General features: G+C 45.2%; 2 protein-coding genes across 2 annotated transcripts in view; one reads left to right on the top strand and one right to left on the bottom strand.

Annotated features, from left to right (window-relative positions):
* The first annotated feature begins 2956 nt into the window (after positions 1–2956).
* Positions 2957–19156, top strand: part of LOC311115260 (transmembrane prolyl 4-hydroxylase-like) — a 22003-nt gene continuing 5803 nt past the window's right edge. Inside the window, exons 1-4 of the mRNA XM_084190454.1 lie at positions 2957–3782; positions 4860–4941; positions 14693–14889; positions 15007–15097. Coding sequence (XP_084046580.1) covers positions 3390–3782; positions 4860–4941; positions 14693–14889; positions 15007–15097 — 763 coding nt within the window. The 5' untranslated portion in view covers positions 2957–3389. The remainder of the gene's footprint in view (positions 3783–4859; positions 4942–14692; positions 14890–15006; positions 15098–19156) is intronic.
* LOC311115261 (secreted frizzled-related protein 5-like) lies at positions 5649–11046 on the bottom strand (the record flags this gene model as incomplete). The annotated part of the gene is made up of 4 exons (XM_084190455.1): positions 10467–11046; positions 6341–6516; positions 6153–6239; positions 5649–5968 (listed from the first exon to the last, which is right to left on the bottom strand). Exons 1-4 carry the CDS (start codon positions 10994–10996, stop codon positions 5649–5651), a joined length of 1113 nt encoding a protein of 370 aa, XP_084046581.1. The 5' UTR covers positions 10997–11046.

The following is a 19156-nucleotide window of genomic DNA, read 5'->3' as shown; positions in this document are numbered from 1 at the left end:
CAGTGTGAACACTCCAAAGGAACTCAAACCCTTCAAAAGAGGTCCCGAAGCGAACCGAACTGAGACCATCTCAAGAGGTGGTCTGAGTTCAGTTAGCTTGAATTCCGCGTTCCGGCTTTTTTAGGGCAATGTGAACGCAAAGCTCCCCAGGTTCGCATTTCATTATTCCCGCACCACACACTAGACTACTGCAACACCGTTTCCCTTGCTATAAACCCTCACATTGGTGCCGAAAAACCTCCAGAGAAGATGATGATGTGCAGGTTCACGGGGGGAAAAAATGATTTTTAAGGATGCACAGAATTTTTTTTAGTTAAGATTATTTGTTTGCAATATCTGATCTATAGGCTAAGGGAGCTTCATAAGCTGTTTATTGATTGTGGGGTTTGAATAGTGTGAGAAGACAACCTATTTGGTGAGAATCACAACATAGGCTACCAAATCTATTCTAGCTCTCAAAGGGGCAGTGGTCTACCTTGGGTGTACAATTTTTAAATACAGCATTATTTATTTTGAAGTTATTATTCTGCTATTTATTCTGTTAGCAATAAAATGTACATGTTAATAGTACACTATATATACAAAAGTATGTGGACAACCCTTCAAATTAGGGGATTCAGCTATTTCAGCTGCAACCGTTGCTGACAGGTGTATAAAATCGAGCACACAGCCATGGAATCTCCATAGACAAACATTGGCAGTAGAATGGCCTTACTGAAGAGCTCAGTGATTTTCAACATAGCACCGTAATAAGATGCCACCTTTCCAAGAAGTCAGTTCGTCGAATCTCTGCCCTGCTAGAGCTGCCCCGGTCAACTGTTAGTACTGTTATTGTGAAGTAGAAACGTCTAGGAGCAACAACGGCTCAGCCACGAAGTGGTAGGCCACACAAGCTCACAGAACGGGACCGGTGAGTGCTGAAGCGCGTAAAAATCGTCTGTCCTCGGTTGCAACACTCACTACCGAGTTCCAAACTGCCTCTGGAAGCAACGTCAGCACAATAATTGTTCGTCGGGAGCTTAATGAAATGGGTTTCCATAACCGAGCAGCCGCACACAAGCCTAAGGTCACCATGCGCAATGCCAAGCGTCGGCTGGAGTGGTGTAAAGCTCGCCGCCATTGGACTCTGGAGCAGTGGAAACGTGTTCTCTGGAGTGATTAATTTCGCTTCACCATCTGACAGTCCGTCAGACGAATCTGGGTTTGCGGATACCAGGAGAACACTACCTGCCCCAATGCATAATGCCAACTGTAAAGTTTGGTGGAGGAGGAATAATGGTCTGGAGCTGTTTTTTATGGCTTGTGCTAGGCCTCTTAATTCCAGTGAAGGGAAATCCTCTGTAGCTCAGCTGGTAGAGCACAGCGCTTGTAACGCCAAGGTAGTGGGTTTGATCCCTGGGACCACCCATACACAAAAATGTATGCACGCATGACTGTAAGTCGCTTTGGATAAAAGCGTCTGCTAAATGGCATATTATTATTATTATTATTATTATTATAAATTGTAACGCTACAGCATACAATGACATTCTAGACGATTCTGTGCTTCCAAATTTATGGCAACAGTTTGGGGAAGGCCCTTTCCTGTTTCAGCATGACAATGCCCCCGTGCACAAGGCAAGGTCCATACAGAAATGGTTTGTCAAGATCGGTGTGGAAGAACTTGACTGGCCTGCACAGAGCCCTGACCTCAACCCCATCGAACACCTTTGTGATGAATTGGAAAGCAGACTGTGAGCCAGGCCTAATCATCCAACATCAGTGCCTGACCTCACTAATGCTCTTGTGGCTGAATGGAAGCATGTCCCCGCAGCAATGTTCCAACATCTAGTGGAAAGCCTTCCCAGAAGAGTGGAGGCTGTTATAGCAGTAAAGGGGGGGGGGGACCAACTCCATATTAATGCCCATGATTTTGGAATGAGATGTTCGACGAGCAGGTGTCCACATACTTTTGGTCATGTAGTGTATATTCTGATTACAATTATTATGTCTCATAGTTTAATTAAATGCAATCTATTAGCTTCCAACATGTAAGTAGGTATATCAAGCTGCTCGATAACACATTCTGATTGAATGGCTTGTCCTGCACTTTGTAAAAACCCAGAGTGCATGTTGGAAAAAGCTCTTGGTTCCTTTCTAAACATAGCAATGTGAATAAAAAGAGGACTCTGCCCACAAAATAGGTGAAGTGAAGTGGCAAAAGAGTTGAGTCCTCATTCAAAGGCAATGGCAGTGTGAATACAACGAGAAATGAGTTATTTTTTGTAATTTTCTTTACCCCTGTTCACTTTAAAGAGGACTGAGATCGGTTCTTTTAAAGAGGACTATATGTGAAAACACCCTAAGATCGGTGAGTTCAACTTTGGACCCCGTAACATAGTGGTCCAAAGGTCGAATGCGTGGTATCAATATGCACCTGCTATTTACACCTCTTCATGAATGGAAATGTTGTTTTTCCTTTAAAATCAAATGTCAGAATCATATGTGACCTATACTCTCTTATACACCATTAATAGATGGCATTGCATCTCAACAGAGAGTGACTAATGACACAGAGAGAGAGAGAGAGAGAGAGAGAGAGAGAGATGTAAACATGTTTCCCATGCCAATAAAATCCTTAGAATTTAAGTGAATTGAATTGAGAGAGAGAGAGAGCTATTAGGCAGCTCGTGAGAAGATAAGCGGATGGAGACTGTGCGGAGGGATTATGTTCAGATAACAGCCGTAGATAAAACTGTATTTGCAGAATTACTCCAAACAAAAATAAGTGAACAGAGTAGCCTACAGTCCCACGTTGCAGTAGTCACGCCATTCCCTTGATTAGAGTGCCATTGTGTGGTAGCAGATGCTCGCTGCGTCGGAATTTGGAACGTTCGCCAGAGGGCGATAGTGTTCTGATAGGTTCCGAAATCAGAGCTAGTGGTCTACTCTTCTCCCTGCTCTCGTTTATGTAGTTGATGTTGTCTGGTAGGTTGTCAGGGGCACATACTACAATAAGCTAGCTAACGTTAGCCATCTACATGAAAGATGGATTATCCCATTGCAAGTTCAGTCCTTTCGGATATTTTACACGGTCATAGATAGTGTTGTTGCCTTTTATTGTATCTAAAGGAAAACAACCTCGAATAACCTGTGTCGTGTCTGAAGAAGGCAGGCTCACTCGCTTAGCTAACCTACTTGTACTTGCATGCTAGCTAAGCTAGATGGGTGAAATTAATGTCAGTAGCTAGCTACTTAATTAGCCATCTCTGCATGTATGATGCTGTTGTCAGCTATCGTTACCATTAGCTAACGCTAGCACATAGTGGCAGAACAGCCAGTTAGCTATCTTGTAAAGAAGCCAGCATATGTAAATCTCCACGAATATCCAGCCAGACATTTAGCTAGTCATGGATTATAGCAATCGACATATCCATTCAGAAATGGATGATGAATCTCAGGAAAGCATGGATGCGTGTGGCGACTCAACACCGTATGTGCCCCCGCATCTCCCCCCAATGCCCCGCCGAGAGCGGCTTCAGATTCAGAAGAGCAGTGTCTGCTCCCGGGCTTACTTCGTGGTGGTCATGGTCTTCTTCCATGTTTACATTATAAACATCATTGGCCTGTTGTTCTACGTACACTACAATAACAGTCCGGCGGATATTGTCAGCGCGGACCGGGACACATCGGCATCTACCAGCGGGGTTGACAGCCGCCTGTCCCCGCCAGACCCACCTCAGCAAGACCCTGACTTGGATGTCCGTCAGAGCTTCAGTCTACCACGCATCGAGGGGATACGGGTGAGGAGATAATGAGGCGCCCTAATACTATTACTATCATGTCATAAAACAAAACGAGCGGTGTGCATCCAGTTGTAGTGCCACCGGAAGATAAAAATAATATGCCAGCCAAGTTCGATCGCAGTGGTCCGCGCGCCCGCAATTTTCTAACTTTGCGAACTGGCTAGAACCAGAGAGGAAGAGTCGAAGCCAATATATAGTTAGATCATCTTTGCTACAATAATTCGTCCAACCTAGCTCAATGCATCCATTGGAGGGAGGGGTCGACGGTGGAAAGTAAACATACATCTATCTGCCTTTTCACTCATTCGAACAAAATTTCACTTTTTTGTTTTGACGTTCCAGTAGTTCTGATAATTAGTATTGAGTACTAGTGGTGGGACGTCAAAAAGTGCAACGTCGTTCGAAGGAGCGAAAAGGCTCAACGGCAGCTAGCTGTTAACCGTCAAGCTAGCTAGTTAGCTGTGGTTGTTAGCCACACGGCATAGCTTGCACAGAATTCCACATTCATTGGTTTATTTAGCTAGCTAGCTACCTTTGCTTCTACTATCCAGCTGGACACTCAAATCAGTTTATTAGCAAGCTAGCTACATCCCTCTAGCTACAGTAGCTAGCTTTGTTAGCCAGTTAGCACATAGCTAGTAGCCTTAGTCCTCATAATGTTCAATAAATTAGCCTACAAACTTAGTTGCTTGAAGCAAATCTCTTGTTTTCAAAAGTTATCAAACCAACTTCGCATTAAAGTTTATTGTTATGGCAAACCATCAATGAATGACCAAGTATTGGCAAAGTTAGTCTGTAGATGGCGGTCGTGCTACCGTCGTCAACAGAAAAGCTGCCTATATTTTCTGAAGAAAATTGTGGTGCTTGGTAGAAGCGGCACGTTCCATCTCACATAGTGGCCTCTACTGTGTCGGAGTGTTATAGGACCGAACTCAACGACGAGGCGCATATGGTATACTGCGAAAGGGTTTGCGAAGAGCGTCTTTCTGTCTGCGAAGACCACCACCCTAACAAACACTTCGTTTTGATCATGCCCAAGGCTTTACAATATTAATGTAGACTATGTTTCCTCAGGTGGGTCATGTCCAGAGGGTGTCACTCAAGCCTGACAGAATCCACGAGATGAAGACTCTCAGCCTCAAGCCTCTGCTTTTTGGTAAGAATGGCACCTTTTACCCTTTAGGGCAGGTTTTTTTCCTCACACATTGTGTTTAGGATATATCTCTGTTATTCAAATGCTTTAAGAATAATATGATTGATGACACTGCTAGACATTACATTTACATTTTAGTCATTTAGCAGACGCTCTTATCCAGAGCGACTTACATTTAGTGAGTGCGTACATTTTCATACTGGCACCCGGTGGGAATCGAACCCACCACCCTGGCGTTGCAAGCGCCATGCTCTACCAACTGAGCTACAAGGGACATCACCCATCTTACACGACCAATGAAAACTGACAACCCAAACCGCATCAATAACATCATGAATGAATGCAAGCTCAACACTTTGAAAACACTAATTTAATTTCAGTCAACCTCTTACAAATATAGATCAGTGATATTTACTTATAATTTATAGATATGTACATTTGCAGGAAACACAGAAGGTCTTCTCCTTTGCAGCGTCCTCTCCTGAGCTCAGGATGGTGCTCTCTGAAACATCCAGCTATCCAAGGATGTGATTAAAATCCAGGAAGTCTATCATAGAAATGTACCCGCCCCCAAACAACCTCCTCTCGCTCTACTGATGTTGTATGGTGTTCTAATCACATCCCTGACTCTGTACACCTAGGCCTATAGCTCTGCTCAGGCCCATTTCAGACCTCAAGTTCAGCTCCACTTCTTCTAGCCCTAGCCCCTGCTAGCCTCTACATCGGTGCTGTTTCCACTTGCGGGCTGCAGCCATCAGGTTCCTGGCGCGTTTGTTCCAGGCGAAGGCCTTGTTGACCACCAGCCATTCCCCCTGCACCGTGCCCGTCACCAGGAAGGTCCCTCCTCTGGGCTGGCGCCGCGTCATGTTCCGTACGCAGCTGGCGTCTCTCTCCAGCCACAGCTGCAGGCGGGAGCGGATCTGTCCTCCCAGGAGAGGCCCGTGCTTCAGGACCTGCAGACGAGAGGCCAGGGAGAACTGGGCCAGACTCACCTGACTGGATTTTAGCCGCGTGAGACGCAGTTTCACCACTGGGGACACAGAGGGCAGCAGAGAGACAGAGATAATTGCGTTAGGGTGGGTAGGTAGGGTACATCTCAATATTTGATCTGGGTATTGTCAATAGGGAGGACAGAGAAACATTGGAATACATAATCTGAACCAACGTCTGTACAATAGGAATATAATAGGGGAGGAGAGTGTAGGTCTGCTTACCAAAGTCACTCCTACAGAATGTTTCCAGCACGTCCTTGGCAGACGAGGCCTCCTCCAGCTCACAGTCTCGACAGCTGGCCTGGGGCACTGCTGAAACAGTCATCACAGACATGTCCAATCAGAGTTCTTAGTCTGACGAGGACAGTAGAAAACGGAGCATCTTATGTAATAGTGTGTGTGTCTCTCACCTCTGCGCCCCCCTGTGCTGGTGCTGGTGTTGGTGACAGAGGAGATACACATGAGGTGGTCGGCAGGAAACTGGTCACAGCGAAGGATGTCTGGCCAGGGGTAACCATAGCAACCCATGATGGGCGCGCAGCTGTCCCGCACTGACTCACACAGACTCCGACATGGAGAGACGAACCTGCCCAGGAGAGAGGGAATGAGAAAATAGATGCAAGAACAGAGAGGGGTAGTCAGGAGGAGAAAAAGAGGAAGTTGCTAGTGAATGGATGAAGAGATCCAAATCAATAAAGGAGAAGTTGTGGAGGAAGAAAGATAATGCTACACCCTATCAGATAACATTTAGAAACATTTGTTTCTCCTTTTTTAACCCTATGTTTTCTCTCTTTAAAAAACGGCACAACCCGGGGCAGACTGGGACCAGAAATCGGCCCTGGCATTTCTAACACACCAGCCCATTTTTTCCCTTAGCCCTTTACACTAGTACCCGTATACGTGTTGAAAATGGCAGATGTGGGCACTGATAAACGTCTAAATTGGAATGCAGTGGCTGTACAGTAATGCTATACATGACATCAGAGCTCTGGCTCTGGGCTTCACAGTGATGTATTGGTTTTGACTGAGCGCCATTCTGAACTTGAGCACCTCGCGTGACAAGAAGTTGCCACAATCCCTCCTGCTAATTGGGCAACTTCAGCAAAAAAAAAAATCTGAATGAGGGAAATGCTGTAAATTAAGAGGACTATATGTGTTTTGAAAGATGAGATGTTGAGGATTATAATAGATATCGCTTTGATGTTATAAAAGCAAGCCAAACACCCATGAGTCCAAATGTGCACTCAACATTTCCATATCATAAAACTCAAGTCATATACAGTGTCAACGTTTATGATCACTATGTTTGAGGTACAGTTACAAGATGACAAGTCGTCATACCCTGGGTTGTTCTGAACCGAATGAACCTATGTTAGTCTAATTGTTTTGATCACGCGGACTGGGATATGTTCCGGGTAGCTTGCGAAAATAATGTAGACGAATACACTGAAACGGTGACTGAGTTTATCAGGAAGTGTATAGGGGATGTTGTGCCCATTGTGACTATTAAAACTTACCCTAACCAGAAACCGTGGATAGATGGCAGCATTCGCACAGAACTGAAAGCGCAAACCACCGCATTTAACCATGGCAAGGTGATTGGGAATATGGCAGAATACAAACAGTGTAGCTACTCACTCCGCAAGGCAATTAAACTGGCAAAACATCAGTATAGAGACAAAGTGGAGTCGCAATTCAATGGCTCAGACACGAGACGTATGTGGCAGGGTCTACAGACAATCACGGACTACAAAAGGAAAACCAGCCACGACACCGTCGCTTCCAGACAAGCTAACACCCTCTTCGCCCGCTTTGAGGATAACACAGTGCCACCGACGCGGCCCACTACCAAGGACTGTGGCCGACGTGAGTAAGACATTTAAGCATGTTTACCCCTGCAAGGCTGCCGGCCCAGACGCCATCCCTAGCCGCGTCCTCAGAGCATGCGCAGACCAGCTGGCTGGGGTGTTTACGGGCATATTCAATCTCTCCCTTTCCCATTCTGCTGTTCCCACATGCTTCAAGATGGCCACCATTGTTCCTGTACCCAAGCAAAGGTAACTGAACTAAATGACTATCGCCCCGTAGCACTCACCTCTGTCATCATGAAGTGCTTTTAGAGACTAGTCAAGGATCATATCACCTCTACCTTACCTGTCACCCTAGACCCACTTCAATTTGTTTACCGCCCCAATAGATCCACAGACGATGCAATCGCCATCACACTGCACACTGCCCTATCCCATCTGGACAAGAGGAATACCTATGTAAGAATGCTGTTCATTGACTATAGCTCAGCTTTCAACACCATAGTACCCTCCAAGCTCATCATTAAGCTCGAGGCCCTGGATCTGAACCCCGCCCTTCTTCACAGTGTGGTGAAGAAGGCGCAACAGAGTCTCTTCAACCTCAGGAGGCTGAAGAAATTTGGCTTGGCACCTAAAACCCTCACAAACTTTTACAGATGCACAATTGAGAGCATCCTGTCGGGCTGTATCACCGCCTGGTACATCAACTGCACCGCCCGCAACCACAGGGCTCTCCAGAGGGTGGTGCGGTCTGCCGAACGCATTACCGGGGGCAAACTACCTGTCCTCCAGGACACCTACAGCACCCGATGTCACAGGAAGGCCAAAAAGATCATCAAGGACATCAACCACCCGAGCCACTGCCTGTTCACCCCGCTATCATCCAGAAGGCGAGGTCAGTACAGGTGCATCAAAGCTGGGACCGAGAGAATGAAAAACAGCTTCTATCTCAAGGCCATCAGACTGTTAAATAGCCATCACTTGCACATTAGAGGCTGCTGCCTATTGAAATCACTGGCCACTTTAAGAAATGAAACACTAGTCACTTTAATAATGTTTACATATCTTGCACTACTCATCTCATGTATATACTGTATTCTATTCTATAATATTCTACTGTATCTTAGTTTATGCCGCTCTGTCATTGCTTGTCCATATATGTATATATTCTTAAATTCAATTCATTACTTAGATTTGTGTGTATTAGGTATATGTTGTGAAATTGTTAGATATTACTTGTTAGATATTACTGCACTGTCGGAGCTAGAAGCACAAGCATTTCGCTACACCCGCAATAACATCTGCTAAACACGTGTATGTGACAAATAAGATTTGATTTGATTTGTCAAGAAAATTTGCCGCTGCACAAGCACCTGAATGCACTCATGACTCCTTTTCTATGCGCACCAAAATGATCTGTTTCCCTGAATTGCCTTGTGAAAGCCTAACACTGTAAGATCATATTTTATAACTTAACTGGTCATGTTGGTAATAGAACAAGCTTTCAGATTATGCCCACATGACCCAGATTGCGATTTATAATGGACCGGTTTTGGATTGCGTAAACAACAACAGTAATTGTGTGATGGCGGGGATGCAGGGTTGTGTTCCAAACGAAACGACTACAAGTGTGCTTGTTGTAGTTCCTCACCAGCACAGCTAGGAGAGCTCAAAGCACCTTATAGTTGAAATTGCTTAGGAACTGAGCACACTTTGGAGAGGTGTGTGGCCACTTAGAGACCCCAGTTAGTCCTCTCACTCAAACCCTTGTCATTTTTCTGTCTTATGTTGCACTTACCTCACATTTTCCAGGAATATTCTTATCATGTTGCTGAATGTATCCAAAGTATTTTCAGATTTCGTTATCAACAAATTCAGCGAAAAGTAGATTAAATGTAAAATGCACATAAAATCAGTCTTGTGTCAGGTGAACTATTGTGTCCTCAACTTTGGTCTAATACGTTTCCCCATAATCTCCTTTCAATTGCTACCATGGTTATGCTTTTCATATTTCTTCTGTAAGAAACATTTCAATTTAGCCCTATCCATATAGGTCAATTCCCACAAGTGTAAAGGGTTAAGGGCCCCATTACTAGCCAGATAATTACACATTTTCACAAAAAAAACAAGTTGCCCGAAATGCCAGATGGCCAGTCCGCCCCTGAGCACAACTCAAAGGAGATGAGGGGCCTTTCATGGCCTGAAGGTTGTGTGAAACCAGGGCCTTTTCTGTGAGGCAAGCCAAGATTAGCATAGCTCCCAGCGCAGTGTAATCCACTGCTTAGCCCCCCACTCTGGAGCTGTAATTCAGCCCAGAGGAACAGAGAGAGACATGAAGACAGACAAGTCTAGGTTTCCTCTCAATGTCTGCTTTGTTTTGAAGAGCTTTCCAAAATATATCATACTCACTCAGTAGATACGTGCTTGTAATATAATCATGATAAAGATCTGCCCAGGCCAAAATAATGTAAATGTCACTGTATGCAAAATTACATCAAGAGCTTAAAAGTTCTACCAGTTATCTGGTCTACACTATACCTTCTCTCATAGAGACGCGTCTCCCCCTGTTGTTCTCCCTCTTTACCAATGACAATGTCTATTTAGTGTACACACATCTCTACGCTCTGATCTCTACAAAGAAATACCTTTGTATTTTCCTCCAACAGTTTATCTCATTTCTAAAGACAAAGTAGTAGTTCCAACTTCCCAGCGTCTCTCCCCTCCTTACCTGTCCAGACAGATGGGTGCGAACAGTGAGCAGAGGAAGATGCGGGCGTCGGGGTGGCACTCACGGGCGAGCAGGGGCAGCCAGCTGGCACTCTGCTGGACGGCCTCGCCCGGCGACTCGTGCTCCAGCAGGTTGGGCATCCTCATGGTGGCATAGCCGATGTCCTGGCACAGGGCCATGCCCGCCGGGATGGGCACACAGCGGGAGGAGCTCCGGGGCTCCCACTGCCCTTCACTGCTGGCGGACAGGATGGTAGCACCGGCTATCTCTTCAGACCCGACTTCAGCCACGGCCCCATCCGCAGTCCCTGGCCCGGCTCCAGCTCTGGTCTCCAACCCAGTTCTAACTCTAGACCTGGTCCTGGTACCTGTACCAGCCTCTGGTCCACTCTCAGCTCCAGGCCCTGCCTCCAGCCTGGCACTCCAGCCAGGCCCAGCTGGAAGCAGGAGGAGCAGGAGGAGGAGAGCAGGAGCCCAAGGAGAGGTCCTCTTAGAGGAGGTGCGAGGAGGAGGTGCAGGAACAGGCATCATCCCAGGAGGAGGAGAGGAAATCCACACAGGAGAGCGTGTCTGAGTGTGTGTTTGTGGTATGGGTCTGTATGACAGGGAGGGGATAGGTGTATTTATACTGGGCAGGCGGTGACACGTCACCTCTCTGTAGGCTTGGTCTGCATTTGCATAGGAGAGTGGTGGGGGAAGGGATGGGAGTGGACCAGCAGGGGGTTAACAATAGGGGGAGGGCGTGGGTTACAAGGGAGTGGGACAGTGCTTGAGATGGGATTAGATATGAAACCCACTCACTCACTTTCATTTGCACCAATGTGTTCGGAGGGAGAGTGAGAGTGAGTGAGTGTGTGCCCTGTAGTAGTGACTAAGTTAAGGATATCAAGGATTGTGTGTGTATGTACAGGTAACTGACAAAATAAAGGAAACACCAACATAAAGTGTCTTAATAGGGCGTTGGGCCAGAACAGCTTCAATGCACCTTGGCCTAGATTCTACAAGTGTCTGGAACTCTATTGGATGGATGTGACTCCATTCTTCCATGAGAAATTCCATCATTTGGTGTTTTGTTGATGGTGGTGGAAAACGCTGTCTCAGGCACCACTCCAGAATCACCCATAAGTGTTCAATTGGGTTGAGATCTGGTGACTGAGACAGCCATGTCATATGGTTTACATCGTTTTCATACTCATCAACCCATTCAGTGACCACTCGTGCCCTGTGGATGGGGGCATTGTCATCCTATGGGGGCATAGCCATGGTAGCCAAAATAATGGCCTGCCCAGATATTAATTGCTTAATTAACTCAGGAACCACACCTGTGTGGAAACACCTGCTTTCAATATACTTTGTATCCCTCATTTACTCAAGTGTTTCCATTATTTTGGCAGTTACCTGTATGCGTGTGTGTGTGTGTTCAGGATGTTATGCTCTCTTGGTGTGTGTGTGTTGTCCTGACTTAGCCTTAGCCTGACTTGTCCTTCCGCCCCCACAGCTTGAGATGAGGAAAAGAGTCCCCCTCATGTCACGAACCCCTCCACTCTCCCCTCTCTTCGGTTGAATGCATTAAGTTGTGCAACTGACTAGGTATCCCCCTTTCCCTTACCCTCCCTCTCTTTTCAAAGGCAAAGGAACCCTTTCTCTCGCTGTCTTTCTGCACTGCTGTCCCCAAGAACCCCTCCAGTCTGCACTCCCTCTTCAAATGATCCCCTCCACTCCCTCTTTTAATGTCCCCTATCCCTTTCTCCCCATACCCCTACAAGCTCCTTTATCCCTGTCTGACCCCGAGCCTCCTCTTCTCCGTCCCATCTCTCATCCCTCTAACCAACAAGGGATTTTTCCAGATGAATCAGGAATGCCTGATTTCATGACCTTTATAAGAGGAATACTTGGTCCTATTTCTTACGTCTGTGTGTGAGTGTCTGTTGTGTGCTCATGACATCTGAGGGAATGTAAAAAACGTATTATTGAGTGTGTGTGCATGTGTTTCTGAAAGACCTCTGTGAGCCGAGCATGTGTGTGAGCGCCCCCAGCGTGTGTGTGTGAACATGCGTGTAGGAGTGAGAGGTGTTAGTGTTCTCCCACTGTGAGGCTCTGACCTGATTCCTGTCCAGACAAGCAGGTCACTTCCTCCACAGAGAGACGGGGAGAGAAAGAGAGAGGGAGAACGGGGGAGGGAGAGGAGGAAGAGAAGGCCAGTCCCCTTCATTCATATCACCCATCTAGCTTAATGATGCATGACTGGACAATAGGGATTAGCCGTCAGCCCCTCTCTTTCTCTCTCCCCCTCCCAATCTCATCAGCCAGAGGACAGTACAGGGTCTGCTGTGGGGAACAAGGCCTATACTGTACGGGCAGGCGTCCAGCCGGAAGCCTTTTATTAGGAGAGGAAGGGATGGATGGAGGGAGTGATGGGAAGGATGGAGGGAGTGATGGGAAGGATGGAGGGATGGATGGGATGGATGGAGGGCAGGGGTGCAGCTAAGGGGTTACCAGGGGGTCCTGGGCACTCTCATATCTGATCAGGAAACCTTAGACTAACATATAGCTGTATTGGTCCAGCCTACTGCTTTTAGGTCACCTCTGACAGTCTGTGTAAATCCTGGTTGTATATTCACACAGGGTGAGTGGGTTGGGTGGTCTTGCTGATCTCTCTATGCATGTGAATGGGTCTGAATAAGAATGATGATACCAACCTCACACAGACAGACAGACTGGTACTCCTCCATACTAACTACTATATATGAGCGACCACCAGTCCGGCTCTCACCCAGCTTCTCTCTCAGTCACCCCCCTCTGGGAGACATTCAATGCCTTGGCTCATTAGCACTGTCAATGGGTCGGGCCATACCACAAATAGCTCCCTGGGGGGTGACGGGGGGCCAGGGAGTACTCATTATCCCCATATCCACAATCACTAAAGAGTCCCTATGTACACACACCTGCTCAAACCCGGCACAGAGAAAGCTAAAGCAAACACAACCGAGACAGATGTCGTTTAGACAAGTTATTTCTTAACAAGTTGTAAAATAATTACTGCTTTTTCAGTGCAGTATCCATCTGTTTGCAGTGCAGAAGGCCTGAGTCGTTTTCTACTGTAACTCTGTAATGATAAGAACTTGTTTGTCTTCAAAAGCTTTGGTTATGAATTTAAAGTACTGTTTATCAGAAGGCCAAGTCTTGATCAGCTCTACTCCTCAGCGATCATGGATTTTGTGGTTTTTTGATATCAGCCAATCAGGAATACTAGGCTATTTGTTACATAAATGTAAACCTGTAACATAATCAGTCTTCCATCCATGTCATGATTGGTTCTACTAGATAGAACAGTCATGTGTGAGTCATCATCATTAGCAGGGCAACAATGAGAGAAGTCTGTAGTCATTGATCACGCTGGTCTGATCTCCCAAGGCACTCAGGCCCTTTTGATAATGAAATCCTTGATCATGGACCTCGGCTCACCTGAAGGCTGCTGGTTGTCTGTTGTTATGCCAACATGGACACCACCACTGACTCCAGTAACATCATGTTGAGTCTGGATGGGTGGCGTTTGCACATACGCTATCAGTCCTAGGTTGCTAGTTTAGCTAACCAACCCATCAGTCCTAGCTTGCCATTATGAAAATCTAATTCAACGATGCCAATAATGTTTTCAATTCTACTTCTTCTTTCAAAAGCAGCTCAAACATAGAACATGTAAGAATGAAAATATACCGTGCATTATAGGGAAATAATGCACGCTCTAGAATGCCCTTCAAGCCAATCAGAAACAAGTATTCAACAATGCCATGGTATAATTAAGTAATAAGGCCCGGGGGGGTTGGTATATGGCCAATATACCACGGCTAAGGGCTGTTCTTAAGCACAACGCAACGCGGAGTGCCTGGATACAGCCCTTAGCCGTGGTATATTGGCCATATATCACAAACCCCCGAGGTGCCTTATTGCTATTGTAAACTGTTTACCAACGTAATTAGAGCAGTAAAAATAAATGTTTTGTCATACCCGTGATATACCACGGCTGTCAGCCAATCAGCAATCAGGGATCGAACCACCCAGTTTATAATGACTAATAATGGCCAACAGGAGCACACCCTGTCTAGACATTAGTGTGGGAAACCCTGGTCATCCTGTGTCTGCCCATACATTACACTTCTACCCAGAGCATTATGTTGTACAGGTAATGAATGACGTATGGGTCCCCCCTCTCTCTGTTCCTGTCAGAGATCCCTGGCTTACTGTCTGAAGAGGAGTGTGGTGTGGTGGTGCAGCTGGCCCAGCTGAAGGGTCTGATGGAGAGCCAGGCCACAGTGCCGCCAGGAGACCAGGAGGAGGAACTGCAGCCACTGCTCTCCCTCAGCCCCGAGGAGACCTTCAGCCTGCTAGACCTGGACCAAGACGGACTACTGCAGAGACAGGAAGTGAGAGAAAGGGGGATGAGGGAGGGAGGGGTGGGTGGATGAGAGAGGGAGGGGTAGAGAAGGGGATAGAGAGCGGCCAGCAGCTCATTCGTTTGTGGTTGTGTGTTTCTGTCCCAGATCTTGAGTCACTCTCGTTCACGGGACAGGACCTGGCTGAGCCCAGAGAACCTACGACAGATACTCACCGGCCAGGAGGACAGCCCAGCAGGTACTTTGTAGTGTGTGTCTCGCTCTCCGTAGCCGATGTGAGTAAGACCTTTAAACAGGTTAACATTGGCAAGGCAGACGGAATACCAGGACGCGTACTCGGAACATGCGCTGACCAGCTGGCAAGGGTCTTCACTGACATTTTCAAACTATCCCTTACCCGGTCTGTAATACCAACTTGATTCAAGCAGACCATCATAGTCCCTGTGCCCAAGAACGCCATGGTAACCTGCCTAAATGACTATCGGCCCGTAGCGCTCACATGTTGTTTTTAAACTCTCTTAACAATGTTTCAGATGAACTACATGTTCACTCATTAGATGGTTCTCCAATCAAATGTGTTCCCGCATATAAATACGTATGCATTTGGATTTGACATTTTAAAAAACATAGATGAGCTGATTTAAGAAGCTAAGATTTAAAGTTGGCTTTTTCTACAGAAACATTGTGTCTTTTTCTAAGCAGTAGGAAGCAGATTATTCAGTCAACCTGTTTATCTGTTCTTGATTATGGTGATATTATTTATCAAAGTGCAGCTGCTACTACTCTTAAACCTTTGGATGCCATCTACCATAGTGCCCTTAGTTTTTGTTACAGGCTACAGTTTTAATACTCATCACTGCATCCTTTATCAAAAGGTTGGCAGGACTACTAAAAACCAGTAGATCTCTACATTACTCCCTTTTTGTTTAAAAGGCCCTACTTCATAAACTTCCATCTTATCTAACTTTGCTGTTGAAGTATAGACACCTGAGTTGCCTAACCCGTTCACAGGATTGGTTAGCTCTTGAGGTTCCTAGGGTATTTGGTATTTTATTAGGATCCTCATTAGCTGTTGCGAAAGCCGCAGCTACTCTTCCTGGGGTCCATACAGATTGACTCAAGTAAAAGTGAAAGTCACCCAGTAAAATACTACTTGAGTAAAAGTCTAAAAGTATTTGGTTTTAAATATACTTAAGTATCAAAAGTAACTGTAATTGCTCCAATATACTTATGTATCAAAAGTAAAAGTATAAAGAATTTCAAATTCCTTATATTGAACAAACCAGACGATACAATTATTTATTTATTTACGGATAGCCAGGGGCACACTCCAACACTCAGACATAATTTACAAACAATGCATTTGTGTTTAGTGAGTTCCCCAGATAAGAGGCAGTAGAGATGACCATGGATGTTCTCTTGATAAGTGTGTGAATTGGAGCATTTTCCTGTCCTGCTAAGCATTCAAAATGAAACGAGTACTTTTGGGTGTCAGGGAAAATGTATGGACTAAAAAGTACATTATTTTCTTTAGGAATGTAGGGAAGTAAAAGTAGTCAAATATATATAAAGTAAAGTACAGATACCCCCCAAAACTACTTAAGTAGTACTTTTAAAGTATTTTTACTTACAGTTGAAGTCGGAAGTTTACATACACTTAGGTTGGAGTCATTAAAACTCATTTTCCAACCACTCCACAAATGTCTTGTTAACAAACTTTCGTTTTGGCAAGTCGGTTAGGACATCTACTTTGTGCATGACACAAGTAATTTTTCCAACAATTGTTCACAGACAGATTATTTCACTTATATTTCACTGTATCACAATTCGAGTGGGTCAGAAGTTTACATACACTAAGTTGACTGTGCATTTAAACAGCTTGGAAAATTCCAGAAAATGATGTCATGGCTTTAGAAGCTTCTGATAGGCTAATTGACATCATGTTAGTCAATTGGAGGTGTACCTGTGGATGTATTTCAAGGCCTACCTTCAAACTCAGTGCCTCTTTGCTTGACATCATGGGAAAATCAAAATAAATCAGCCAAGACCTCAGAATTTTTTTTGCCCAGAACAACAGCAAAGGACCTTGTGAAGATGCTGGAGGAAACAGGTACAAAAGTATCTATATCCACAGTAAAACGAGTCCTATATCGACATAACCTGAAAGGCCGCTCAGCAAGGAAGAAGCCACTGCTCCAAAACCGCCATAAAAAAGCCAGACTACGGTTTGCAACTGCACATGGGGACAAAGATCATACTTTTTGGAAAAATTTCCTCTGGTCTGATGAAACAAAAATAGAACTGTTTGGCCATAATGATCATCGTTATGTTTGGAGGAAAAAGGGGGAAGCTTGCAAGCCTAGTCTCCCGAGTGGCGCAGTGGTCTAAGGCACTGCATCGCAGTGCTAGCTGTGCCACTAGAGATCCTGGTTCGAATCCAGGCTCTGTCGTAGCCGGCCACGACCGGGAGACCCATGGGGCGGTGCACAATTGGCCCAGCGTCGTCCAGGGTAGGGGAGGGAATGGCCGGCAGGGATGTAGCTCAGTTGGTAGAGCATGGCGTTTGCAACGCCAGGGTTGTGGGTTCGATTCCCACGGGGGGCCAGTATGAATAAAAATAATAATGTATGCACTCACTAACTGTAAGTCGCTCTGGATAAGAGCGTCTGCTAAATGACTAAAATGTAAAATGTAAGCCGAAGATCACCATCCCAACCGTGAAGCACGAGGGTGGCAGCATCATGCTGTGGGGGTGCTTTGCTGCAGGAGGGACTGGTGCACTTCACAAAATAGATGGCATCATGAGGAAGGAAAATTATGTGGAGATATTGAAGCAACATCTCAAGACATCAGTCAGGAAGTTCAAGCTTGGTCACAAATGGGTCTTCCAAATGGACAATGACCCCAAGCATACTTCCAAAGTTGTGGCAAAATGGCTTAAGGACAACAAAGTCAAGGTATTGGAGTGGCCATCACAAAGCCCTGACCTCAATCCTATAGAACATTTGTGGGCAGAACTGAAAAAGCGTGTGCAAGCAAGGAGGCCTACAAACCTGACTCAGTTACACCAGCTCTGTCAGGAGGAATGGCCAAAATTCACCCAACTTATTGTGGGAAGCTTGTGGAAGGCTACCCGAAATGTTTGACCCAAGTTAAACAATTTAAAGGCAATGCTACCAAATACTAATTGAGTGTATGTAAACTTCTGACCCACTGGGAATGTGATGAAATAAATAAAAGCTTAAATAAATCATTCTCTCTACTATTATTCTGACATTTCACATTCTTATAATAAAGTGGTGATCCTAACTGACCTAAGACAGAGAATTTTTACTAGGATTAAATGTCAGGAATTGTGAAAAGCGGAGTTTAAATGTATTTGGCTAAGGTGTATGTAAACTTCCGACTTCAACTGTAAATGTATTTATATACAGCTCTGGAAAAAATTAAGAGACCACTGCAATTTTTCTTAAATCAGCATTTTTATTTATTTTATTTATTTCATCTTTATTTAACCAGGTAAGCCAGTTGAGAACAAGTTCTCATTTACAACTGCGACCTGGCCAAGGATAAAGCAAAGCAGTGCGATAAAAACAACAACACAGAGTTACATATGGGGTAAACAAAACATAAAGTCAAAAATACAACAGAAAATATATATATACAGTGTGTGCAAATGTAGCAAGTTATGGAGGTAAGGCAATAAATAGACCATAGTGCAAAATAATTACAATTTAGTATTAACACTGGAATGATAGATGTGCAATAGGTGATGTGCAAATAGAGATACTGGGGTGCAAATGAGCAAAATAAATAACAATATGGGGATGAGGTAGTTGGGTGGGCTAATTTCAGATGGGCTGTGTACATGTGCAGTGATCGGTAATGTGCTCTGACAACTGATGCTTAAAGTTAGTGAGGGAGATAAGAGTCTCCAGCTTCAGAGATTTTTGCAGTTCGTTCCAGTCATTGGCAGCAGAGAACTGGAAGGAATGGCGGCCAAAGGAGGTGTTGGCTTTGGGGATGACCAGTGAGATATACCTGCTGGAGCGCATACTACGGGTGGGTGTTGCTATGGTGACCAATGAGCTAAGATAAGGCGGGGATTTGCCCAGCAGTGATTTATAGATGACCAGGAGCCAGTGAGTTTGGCGACGAATATGTAGGGAGGACCAGCCAACAATCTCTACATGCATGACAGCCATTCCATTCCAGTGTCTGTTGAATTCCAACACAGGCACACCTCATTCTACTGAATTAGGTACTGATTAGGTGATCACATGAACCAAATCTTATT

The sequence above is a fragment of the Coregonus lavaretus genome (assembly GCF_964263955.1).
Source record: "Coregonus lavaretus genome assembly, contig: HAP1_SCAFFOLD_3370, whole genome shotgun sequence".
In the NCBI taxonomy this organism is placed as follows: domain Eukaryota; kingdom Metazoa; phylum Chordata; class Actinopteri; order Salmoniformes; family Salmonidae; genus Coregonus; species Coregonus lavaretus.
This window is presented reverse-complemented; position numbering and strand designations above follow the sequence as displayed.